At 39.8% G+C, this 12,185-nt stretch overlaps 1 protein-coding gene across 2 annotated transcripts in view; it reads left to right on the forward strand.

Annotated features, from left to right (window-relative positions):
* KDM1A (lysine demethylase 1A) overlaps positions 1–12,185 on the forward strand; it is a 47,160-nt gene that overhangs the window by 10,875 nt on the left and 24,100 nt on the right. For both annotated transcript variants that reach the window (XM_075114472.1, XM_075114474.1), the window contains 6 exons: positions 1,132–1,265; positions 4,109–4,187; positions 5,171–5,263; positions 6,026–6,132; positions 8,083–8,164; positions 10,021–10,115. In XM_075114472.1, coding sequence (XP_074970573.1) covers positions 1,132–1,265; positions 4,109–4,187; positions 5,171–5,263; positions 6,026–6,132; positions 8,083–8,164; positions 10,021–10,115 — 590 coding nt within the window. The remainder of the gene's footprint in view (positions 1–1,131; positions 1,266–4,108; positions 4,188–5,170; positions 5,264–6,025; positions 6,133–8,082; positions 8,165–10,020; positions 10,116–12,185) is intronic.

Genomic DNA, 12,185 nt, shown 5'->3' on the forward strand with positions numbered 1-12,185 from the left:
ACGCTGCAAACTTGTATTTTCTTTGATATTTATTATAATCTTGTGAACAATTCCAGTTTCAGCAAATGATCCTAATCTTACTGCATCACATGTGGGTTTTTTTTCCCTTGGGATGTATTGGCTTGTATCTTTCCAGATTGAACGTCCTCACCTCTGTCCTGATCTTAAGTCACTTCCTAGGACATACGAGATTGATATTGTTCTTGCTGTATTTCACGTCTGAGTATTTCATTTTGCTCACTGTGCCTGCAAGATTCGCTTTTTGTACTCATGCTGTAGCACTTTATGCAGCTTAGTTTATTACTTTACATAAAAAGTTTAACATTCAGATGAGAGTGATTATTTCATTGCCAGTGTTTGAAATGGTAGAATTACAGGTGCCTTTATGAATGAAGTCTTTCCAAGAGAAAATGTCTCCTGTGTGTGTTCAATGTTAGTCTTTTACATGTGGAGCATTTAAAAGGAAAAGTCAGAAGTCTGTAGTTGTTGATAATAGGCAGCGCTTGGGGAGGGGACACAGGAAAAGCACAAGTAGGCTTGTATTTCATTGCACTGCCTGTTGTGAAAATGTAAAACATGCATAAGGAGAGGTTTAGCTGGGTTCCTCTAGCTTGAGTATTTCAGTGCAAATGAAACCTTGAAAGCAGGTGAGAGGGGACTGTAGGCCTTGTGCTTGTATCTTAGAGACAGTCTGGCTTTGAATGGGTTCCAAAATGTTACTCATGCTCTGGTAGAAACTGGAAACCACACAAATGAAAGATGGCATCTAAAGCAGTTATGTTTTATTGATATTATATTTTATATATATGTTACACTATATATTATATTGATATATGCCATGCCCCCCATATTTTTCAGGTTTGGGGTTGGTTTTTTTGTTGGTTTTTTTTTTTCCCCTGTAGTACAGCTTTTTCATTAACCCTAGAAGATACCTGTAATTCAAAGAACTGTTGACTTGGGGAACCTGCATGTCTTGCAGAAATAAATAAAAGGACTAAACGAAGGCATGACATGAAATTGGCCACCATATCGCCTCAAGGCTAAATGCATTGGCTAGGAAGGGTAGTGTCAAAATACCTATTTAGCAGTTCCTTTTGCAGTGCCTGTAGACAACTTGTCTTTCTATTGTAGGTGTGGAGGGTGCAGCTTTCCAGAGTAGACTTCCACATGACCGTATGACATCTCAAGAAGCTGCCTGCTTCCCTGATATAATCAGTGGGCCACAGCAGACTCAGAAGGTGTTTCTGTACATCAGGAACCGCACCGTAAGTTTATTGTAAAAGTATTGATGAAAAAAGGGTAGGACGTTGTTGTACCTTGTAAAGACCTTTTGTCAGTTACCACGTCTAACCGTTGGTAGATTATTTTTTTTTTGGGGGGGGTGGATGGTGGGGTTTTGTTTCTGGCATCTTGTCATGCTCTCAGCTACTAAGGAAGGTGTTAAGCAGCTCTTGATTGAGGCAATACTGTGAGGCAGTGTAAAGAATCTGTAGTATATTTACAACGTCCAAAACATGGTCATAACAACCATCAAAACTACATGATTCAGCTAATACAGCTTTTAAAAAGTAAACAAACAGAAAGCTGGTGCAAATGTTCTATTACTTGATTTCAGCTTAAAGAAGTCTCTCTAGAATGTTTCAGTAATATTCAATAAAATAAATTGTTGCTTAGAACATGGCAAACCTCTCGCCTTTTATTTTTTTTTCACTTTGCTTAGTGTTCAGTTGCTGTAACACTGAGACATCAAGCCAGTCATGTGGCTTATTTTCAGATCAGAATAGTTACTTTGCCAGCTTTGTTTTCATAAAAACAAAGTGTAAAAGAAGTGAAACTCTGCTTCTGAATGTTTGTAGCATTTCTGCCCAATTCAAAACTTCCATGCATCTTCTGTAGAAAGAAGGGGCAATGTTCGAATAAGCCATTGGAGAGCTCATTCATTTGAGTTCAGGCAAGCGTGCCTGAAGTTTAAACCTTGATAAAACTTACACAGCAGCATTGCGTTCTGCAGATGAAGCTTTTAAATTGTGACAATGCTTTTAAGTTCCTCAGCACACAAACAAGGTTCAGGGCATTCTCCTCTACTTTGAAAAGAGCATTTTAGAAAACTTAAGTAGTGTTAGCAAGATTAACATAGGAAAGCAAGAAATATTTTGAACATTGTTTTGTTACCCTAGTTAAGAGAAAAAAAGCCGTATGCACCATTTGGGTTTTTTTTCAGACTTAAGATGATCAAGGGGCATCACAGTGTATTAACCATGGTGGCACCCAGTGCTTAACTTAAAGAAATTATTTGAAATCTATGCATAGTGGATATCTTTATGCTAAGAGTGAGATTTCTGCTATTCCTGTGAAATCTCCCTCTAATTAACCTAAGTTGTAACTTTTGGGAAGTCACGAGATGCGCAAAAACAGACCAAGGCAAGCCAAAGAGTTTGAAAACCAGTTTGCTCCAAATGTAGAGTGAGTAATCCTTTTACAAACACAGGAGAGCCTTCCACTGAGACTAATAAATGACTGGGATTTAAAGGCATGCTTGGAAAGGGTATTTGCAGGGCTGCGCTAGAAAAGCTGCATTGTTGGTCTTCGGTCCCCATTCGCTAGGGAGGAATGTAGGATAAATGAGGTATTGTGTCAGTACAGGGCAGCTGTGGTTTGAAGCCTTTAAAATCTTTTAAGGCCACACTGCTCTGTGTATTCGTAGAGGGTCTAAAAACCAGGATTTGTAAAGAAATGGGCATTTGCTGCACATACTGTTACTTGATAGTAAAATTAGGACTACAAAAGATGAAGACTCTTACGAGTAACTGGGTGATAACATAGCAGATTAAATAAATTTTAAATAAAAGTAAACTAATGTGAATAATGGAAGCAATTGTATATATACATACATAGAGATTATATATAAAAATACAGACAATGGGCTTTGCACTCTCCAGCTGAGAAGGAATCTTACCATTATGGCATGTAGTACTATGAAATGGTTAGCTCCACACTCAGAAATGATCAGAAAGAACGTTGTTAAAAACTACTTGGGAAACGAATAGAAGAAAGTACTATGCTAAAGATGAAATTTGCCTCAAAATGGCCTCCCAAATGATATGGAGAGTCTTTCTTAATCTTTCCTGTTCATTATACTTGTATGACTTCCACTTGAATTTGTATCTGTACGGAGCTGTGAAATTCAGTGGTGCAATTGTAGGGAAACACCCAAATAAATGTCTAATTCTGGAATGCAGAGTGGTGTGGAGATGCTGTGTATGACCTAGATCTAGGCACTGAACAGTAAAATGTTATTTATTAACTCTTGCCATCCATGCCATGAAGTAGGAGTTCTGTTGGGAAACGAGTTGTGACTCTATTATTCCATGCTTTTCTCCTAGCATGAAGTGACATAATTAATATTTCACAGACAGCTCTTCCTGCTTGGTTTTTGAACTGTAACTGTCCTCTTGTTCCTTCTTGTGTATACATGGCCAGTGTAGCCCGTGGTAGTGTCTTACATCAGTGGAGATGGATTAGGCTGATTAAAGGTCTGAGATAAACTTCATCAGATGACAAGTACTTTTGTAGCTTTTACAAAAATAATGTGAAATTTGATGCTGAAAAGTCAGGTGCTGGCTGACGTTGCATGCCCAATTAAAACATCACACACGTTACACTTGCCATGCAGGTGGAAGGAAGGCTGTGCATATAAGCATTCTGGTGCTTCCATTTTGTAGCTTTTTTTCTTTCAGTGTATGTTTTCTTGTATGTGTGATTAGGAGATTGCTGACTTGATGCATTTCACAGAATCCCAGACTGGTGGGGGGTGGAAGGGACCTCTGGAGATCATCTCATCCGACCCCCTGCTTGAGCAGGCACACCCAGAGCAGGGGGCACAGGACCACGTGCACCCTTATCGGAAATGGCGTAGGAATTTAAAATGGACTGTATTGCACCTTAAAGAACACTGGAAGGCGGGGTTTGCTGCAGCATGGATAGCACTGCCAAAGTTCGACTTGTTCAAGGGTTCCATCTCCTAACAGTATTTGGTAACAAACATGCACATGGAAACACCTCTTTTGTATTGCTTAACATAATGTGTCTTTTTTTTGTTTAAATACAGCTGCAGCTCTGGTTGGATAATCCAAAGATTCAGTTGACATTTGAAGCAACTATCCAACAATTGGAAGCACCTTATAATAGTAAGTCAAGTCTTTTACTGCCAAAACCATGCTGTACCTACCATTGCTGTTCTTTTCCAGTTTTGGTTGGGGAAAAGCTGCTCAGATTGAAGAGAGGACTTCAGATGGGTCCTTTTCTTAGTGGAGCTCCGTGAGCGTTTGTGCACAGGATATTGCAGTATGCTCATATTTCAGGTTTGTTAGTGTTCATTTGTCTGGTAAAGAAATACACCCCTAGCAGAATTCAGAAAAGCTGGTAAAACATGGGTTGTTACAGAAGGTTCCTACGAGTGAATTCACAGGCAGCTTTTAAGGTTTGCCACAACTTCATGGTGGTTTGCAGCTGTGAGATTTTCTTAATCATAAGGTTTCTGGGAGGTATTAAAAAGTTTCATATGACTTGAACAGACTGGCCGTGATGAAAGAAGGCAGTAAAAGAGCAAGGAGTTACTGCTTGCAAATGTATACCATTCCACCCATCCCAAAAGAAAGATCCCAATAAACTGGCAAAGGGTGGAGGGGAGACATAAAGTAATCAAAGAAAATAATGCTGATGTGAATGCAGATACACTGTCAAGTATTGCAAAACAGTGAATTATTGTGTTTGTGAAAACAGAAATGAGAATTCAGTGCTCCGGTAATGGGTTGGCTTAATACTGGTAAACCACATTATGGTTCTGTGTAAAGATATCTGGATTTCGGCAGTCGGTTTCAGAAAAGGTGTCCTTCCACTCTAGTAAATAGAAGCATTTAATGTCCTGTGCAGCTTTTCAGGCAGCATTCAAAGCTGCAGTGCAGCATGGGAAACAGCTAGTGGTTTCCAGAAGACTTTAACCTCAGCCTTCTTCAAGAAGATGGATTCTTCAGCAGGGCAGGTGCAGAAAGGGACATGTTCAGTGTGACTTTGCTGGGTTGCTGCTGTGATGGGTTTGCTTATGACTACGTTTGCAGTACATACGTGCTGCCGAACATACAGAATAATTTAAAAACATTACATTTTTTAGGTGATACGGTGCTCGTTCATAGGGTACACAGCTATCTGGAGCGGCACGGTCTAATCAACTTCGGTATCTACAAGAGAGTGAAGCCCCTTCCAAGTAAGAAACTTGAAAATTGTTTCTAATTGGAGTTTTGTTCTATTGTTCTGTGATTTCGTTAGGACAAATTTTTGAGTGCCTTTTTTTAGGGTTGTGGTGCTGAGAAAATAAAAAAAGGCTGGAAAGCCATCTGGCTGCAGATGTTAATGGTTTTTACTCTGTCATGGAGAAGCCATGTGTTTAAGTAAATCCCTCTGAGAGGGAAAATGTGAATCTTCTGTAGATAATTCGGTGGGTGACTCTGTTTAATGAGTTATCCTTGTTCCTCATGCGAATAACAAAAGACAAACACAATATTGTACTTACATCTGTTATGTGGTTATGTGATGCTTGGATTTTACAAGTGCTGAACTTGTCTGTCCTGTCTAGGTTTTATTTTTCTGGGGCAGAAAGAAAGAAAACTATGTTGCTTTGTCCCACAGTAATTAATAAGAATCAGTTTCTTCAAACAATTGTCCTTTGGAAGTATTTTTCCTCCTGTTTTCTTCCTTGTCACAGATTGCACTATTGGTGTATGTTTCTTGTAACTCTCTCGCTAAGAAAAATTTTGAAGTGTTTTACTGTTACCATATTACGTACACAATTACATCAGTTGTCTTTTTGTGGCTATTTGTTTTGTTAAAGGGTTTGATCTGTCAGAACTAGCGATGAGAGAGAAGCTGCTTTTTGTTCTTGGTATCCCTTAATTGCAACTTTAACGTGACCGATTACAATGTAGTAATGCACGTATAGAGCCTGTAGCTTATTCTTCCCTTTCTTTAGCCAAGAAGACCGGAAAGGTGATCATTATTGGTTCCGGAGTCTCTGGATTGGCAGCAGCTCGCCAGTTGCAGAGTTTTGGAATGGATGTTACAGTTCTGGAAGCCAGGGTATGAATTTCTGTGCTATTCTACTTCTATACGGAAACTTAACCAGTAACGCCATTCAGTACTGCGTGAGTATCCCAGCAACATGCCCAAGACGGGTAAGCTTGTGTGTGGGCACAGTCAGCCAGGGTGTATTGCTGAGTACTAAACGTGTCTCACTAGGGAACAAGTGTGCCTGTTCTCACTGGAGTTGGCTGATGCTTTCTCAGGAGAGGGCTGTTCAGTCAGGTGCTCGTGTCATATGCTTAGACCAGCAACAGGCGGAATCTCCCTCCTTTTATGAGGAGGAACTCATTTTTCACTAGACAGCAGAATGCAAGTCTGTATTTCAAGAGCTTACCCATTAAACAGAATCATTCTTTGGATGCCATACAATGTCAGGCAGGATATTTTTCTTGCACCTTTACAGTTTACATTAATTCTTGTTTATTACTGTGTGCTTAACAGAGGCCTTAATGTTATACAGAGTACGATTTGTGGTGTGTAAACTAGCTGATTGTTCTTCCAGGTATAAGTTATTCCATTATGTCCAGCCCTAAGTGGAATCCCCTTTTTTTAAGTTTTTTTTTTTTTCATATTATCTAATCAATTGGGAACAGCTTGATAGTCATTTAAAATAATAAATCCATTGACCAATTAAATTGGAATTTATCTTATGTTTTACTTCCTGACTTCATTTTGTTTCTATATTTACTTCTGACACTTTTCTAGCACGGATTAAAATAATCTGCTTAAGTTTTTTATTTGAGCAATATTTCAGGCTTTGAATTTTGCCAGCTACCGCTCTTCTGGCTAGGGAGCAAGAGCTGCTGGCTCTGCGCTTCACGGCTTCCATACCACTAGAGCAAAGGAGAGCGCAACAATCAAATTGTTCAGGGGTCTCGTGCTCACCTGAATGTATTGTGGGGTTTGTTTGGTTTGTTTTGGTTTGGTGTTGGTTTTATGGGGCTTTTTTTGAAGCTGGAAGAGAGACATCCGTGCTGTAGTCTGGCTTTTGTTCTATGCATCTGTGTTACAGCAGTATGTAGACCTGGCAAGAGGCTGGTTAAAAATAATGCACGATATTTTTCAGTCATTTTTCTTTAGACAGCTGCATCTCTCTTGAGTAGTCTGTATTTTTTTAAGGCTGTCTGGTGTTCTCTTGCATTATGTTTTCAGTGATTCAGTGATTTCCACTCATTTTCTGTCACTTTTAGACTATTAGTTTACATGCTTCTGAATTGCTGATTTAATTACTAAAAATCAAACATTTTTATATGGAATGGTAGCTGTCTGGGATCTTTGCCCAATTGTAGTTGGTATTTCTCTCTGATATCATCCTGCTAGCTGGACTGAGAATAAGGACAGGTGGCTTATTTTTCCTGTGTTAAGTTTAAAGTGGTAGGAAAATAAGTGTCATCCTTAAGTCAGTATTATGTGTCAAGAATCAAAAACTTTTTTTTTCTGCCTCTAAAATGGGCTGTTGATTTGTGGTTATCTTCTTGACTGACAGCTGGCTCTTCTGCAGAGAACAGATAATAATTGGCTGATGGTTTTTCTAACCCTAAATTTAGTTTTCTTAAGCACAGCTGAATCATTTCCTATATAGCTATTGGATTTTGGGGTAGGAAGTGGGAGGAGGGAGTCTAGTACATAACTTAAGCTACCCATGGACAGTGAAAGATTGGTTTTAGAGTCACAGTAGATCTTACTGTAGATATAGTTAAATCTGGTCAAATCAGGTTAGACATCTTTTTTTCTTTTAAATGCAACATAACATTTTATTCCTTAACTTAGGCAAATTAATTGACGTCAAGTGTTCATTTGCAGAGGTTCTTGGACAAATGTACGTTCTATTTATTGAACCTTTGGATAAGAGAATACTTATACCATGTTCTGTAGAAGTTTCCATGATTATATTTGCGAGATTTATTGCCGAATGTTACGAGGTTTAATATATTGTGCTTTTAAAAGGACCGAGTAGGAGGAAGAGTTGCTACCTTTCGCAAAGGGAACTATGTTGCTGATCTAGGAGCAATGGTGGTAACAGGACTTGGTGAGTTTTTCAAAATAAAAAGGAGCAGGGAGGAAGATTGTGGGACAAGATATTAAAAATCTGAAACCTTATGCTAGTTCCTTTTGGGGCCAAAATAATTGGATATTTTTAACTGTTAAAAAGTAGATGTTCTAATTCAGCCTCTTTGGCAGTTAGGATTTTTTATCAGTGAATCTGCAGAACAGATGGCAGCCCATGCTAAAAGCTGGGGGTTTTGTTGGTGCCATAGCTCTCCTTGGTCACTGAAGTCAAACAGGTGCTTGTCACATCATCAAACTGTTGTAGCTCTGCTCTTTTACAGTTTGCCTGTGCTTAGTGGAATTCTTTGCTTTTTCTTTGGCATGCTGCCCTTTTGTGTGTCTGTTCCTTTGCCCAATTCCTTTAAGGTGGTATTTGCACTGGGGTCACTGCATTTGCTGAGCAAGTCTTTCTGAAGCTGCTTTACCCAGGTGCCAGTGGCCTCTGAGCTCAGGTCCACGGACTGATTTTCTTGGTAACTCTCTTACTTGTTCCCTTGGATCTTCCAAAGTATAAGCTGAAGTTGAACATGGAGAAGTAGGAATGTAGTGAGGAGATTAGTGGAGTAGGTAAGAGCAAAGTAAATAAGAGTAAATAAATAGCAAAGTTAAAAGACGGGAGAGATCCCAAAGAGATGGACTATGTGTTTTTTTTATTTACACAGGAGAAAAAGGGCAGGACAGGGAGTGAAGAGCAGAGCCATTCTAAAGAGAAAGCCTTCTTCAAGTCAGGATTTAAACCCCAAAAGTCCTTTATCTAAGTGATTTCAAAAACAGTTGTAAAAATAATGGCAAACATGCCATATTTCTTCCTATTTAATGCTGGTTTATGGGGTGGCATCGGTTGTTGATACGGGCTACTCTGTTAAGAAGTAAACCATGGAAGAACTAAAATTTTTAGTCCGCTGTTGAACTTCAAACATGAACTTACATAGACCTACTTCAAAGCTCTGCTCTGCTGGTTCAGTCACCTCTCTAAAGACAGGAAGGTATTAGGGTGGCTGAACTCCCCCCTCTATTTTGAACTAAGGCTCTGGGTTTGATTGGATCACAGAATCAAAGAACATTAGGAAGCTAGATATGATATACTTTTCCAAAGTTAATTTTCTGGATTAATTCCATGTTGCCTCTCCTCTATGCCATTTTCTGTTGTGCACGTTCTTTTCCTCTGCTCTACTTACAGAGAGGCTTTGATGTTCAGTCACTCTGTATGCTTAAAGTCGATGCTTTCTGCCTGTCTCCTGTTTCTACAAGGAATCTCCGAGGTTGTTTTCTAACCTGTTCAGTTACGCATCTCCCAGGCACAGTTGGTGTGCATGGTTCGTCTTCATAGATTGTACTCACTAGTGTCACTTGTTGGAGTTCCACTAGGTTTTTAGGGACTGAACTACTTGGGTTCCATCTCCATGTCACCACACTTTGAAAAGCTCCTGATGTTGGTGTGCAGCTGTGGGAGCTTTCCTTGGCTTTTCAAAAACTCTGTTTGCAAACATTTTGAAGATATGTTTAAAGCTATAAACTCTCAATCATACTAAGGCTGCTGCCACCCTAGGACTCTGCTTTTGTAATGAGCCCTTTTTATATAACATCCTTAAGATGTTAGTGGGGACGTTGCATGGGTTTTTTTGTTTTTTGTTTTTTGGGTTTTTTTTCATGACCTTGTTGCAAGAGTTGCTGTGGAGAGTAGACCTTTGGCAGTGTTACACTGCTCCACTGGAATGCATTTTGCACTGGAGTTAGTGTGTTTAGTCTCTGAAATAGCTTTAACTGTGGAATTCTTATTTCATTACAGACAAACTCTGCAGGAGTACTCTGTTAAATATACAAAATGTTTTTCAGGAGGAAATCCAATGGCTGTGGTCAGCAAACAAGTGAATATGGAATTGGCTAAGATCAAACAAAAATGCCCACTTTATGAAGCAAACGGACAAGCTGTAAGTCTGATACTGTTTTCATGAACCTTTTAAAAAGAAATAGTATCTCAAGTGTATATGCTACCAGGCTGTTGGTCTAGCAGGAGATAGCTTCCTGGAAGAGGGAGAGGAGTGATGACAGTGAGTGTCCATTTTTAGGCAGTACAGTAATAATCCAGCATATCTGTGCCTGTTCTTGTAAAATCGGTTCTTTCCGTATGACTTGAAATTTCAGAGGTTTTGTGGAAGCTAAGTTCCTGTTTGCTCTCCCAAATTCATTACTGTTCTTCTTGAGCAGTCTCACTCTTTGAAACAATTGTTTGCTGTGCTGGCACTCTAGCTTTTGTTGTTACTGCTGCTGCTACTCCTTTTCCCTGGACATAAGCTCATTCGGGCTGTTGTACTTATCTGTTGCTTTTTAAAGAATTGACTGACTGATGCCAGCTGGTTGGATGTGTGCAACAGTTCAGCAATAATATTCTAGAGCTGAGATTCACAAACTTATTTAGCTTTATTTCTTTCCGCTGTAGTGTCAAGGAGTGCTGTTAGAGGTAGAAATGATGGGTCCTGTGTTACTGCTGAATTTTACACATGTATTGACTGGAAGTGTTCCTACCTCCTGAATCTTAAAACGTGATACTGGGAGTAACTTCAGAAAGAAGACAGATGAGGACACTGGGCCTCTTGCTAGAGGCCTGAAAGAGTGACCTTTGGCATAAACCTGGTGTAACCTGGCACCTGCAGCTTTTCCTACTGCACATGAGTGAATACGGTGTTTCAGTGAACTCAGGGAAAACTACCAAGGCATTGTAGAGAGTTCTTGCAGTCAGTCTGCTCCCGTGTTGTGTAGCCAGTCCTGTATGTAACATGCTTGCCTCTGCACTGCATGTTCCCCCTCTCCCAGCTGTTTTCAGTATCTGCCCGAGTAATGCTTCAGTATCTCACAGTGGGGTGGATGTATCCCTGTGCAATTTGAGCAGACTCCCTCTGTTAACACCACCCAATAAAACACAAAGTTCAGCTACTTTGAGTGTTAGACCATGCTGTTATTGTCTCTGTAAGCACCATGATGCCTGCAACTTGGCCACGCAGCTTTCCTTTCTGTAGCCCACTCCTTTCTGTTCACTGTACACTAGGTCATTTACATGCAGCTAAGCCGCTCAGGCACATGCAGCTCCAGCATCCTGTGGTCCAGGAATTCCCCTTGCTCATTAGATAGGCTCTTACAGAAGAAGCCAGTGCAAATGGGTTGTTTGTTTGAAAGGGAATATTGCTTACGATTACTCTGTAGCCTTTCCTGTACTGCATTCAAATGCCATTTATCCTGGGAGACCCAGTCAGGATAGACACCGGCCGTGTGGCTGCATGCTGCCAAGGACTGGGGTAGGGAAGAATCCCTGAGCACAGAAAAGGTTCTTACTGCACCTTTGGCTAACCTTGCGCGACAGGTAACATCACCTCCCTGCGCTTGAAGATGGTTGCTGCAGCAAGGAATAGCACCTGTTTAGATCTGTGCATTTGTTAGTGTAACGACAGGAAGGTTATAACACTAGTCATATTTTAAAAAGGCACATCACAAAATTTGTCACCTTACTGTTGCAAATAAAGCTTGATATGTGTAACTGGATATGTTTTCCGGACTGAATTTTATCACTTCCTTGTGTTGAATGTTGTGTTGGTAACTCCGTAATGAACCAGAGTGCTCTTCCTTGGTTTGAAAATAACTAAATTCTCTGTGTGCTGCTTGTTTCCTAGCATGTCTGTCGTGTATAGCTTCTGGAACGTTTGGCTATAAATGGCTTCAAATTAGATAGTTAATATGACAGATAATTAGGAAGAGAATTTGTGGTGTGAGTAATGACCAATATTTTAGTCTTCTATCACCCAGATACCACAAATGCCAATATAATCTTGATTAAGTGACATTCAGTATCTGTGCGTCTATCTGTGATCATCTCTCTCTATTGCCTGTAGCTCATGACCATCTAAACATTAAAGGTTGTTACTTCATATGATAAAGAGCAAGTAAATGAATATGGAAGCTCTAGAAATAAAATTTGAATTTGCTTGCTCAGATGTGGTGCGGTTGTA

This window comes from Phalacrocorax aristotelis, chromosome 20 (assembly GCF_949628215.1).
Source record: "Phalacrocorax aristotelis chromosome 20, bGulAri2.1, whole genome shotgun sequence".
Classification (NCBI taxonomy): Eukaryota; Metazoa; Chordata; class Aves; order Suliformes; family Phalacrocoracidae; genus Phalacrocorax; species Phalacrocorax aristotelis.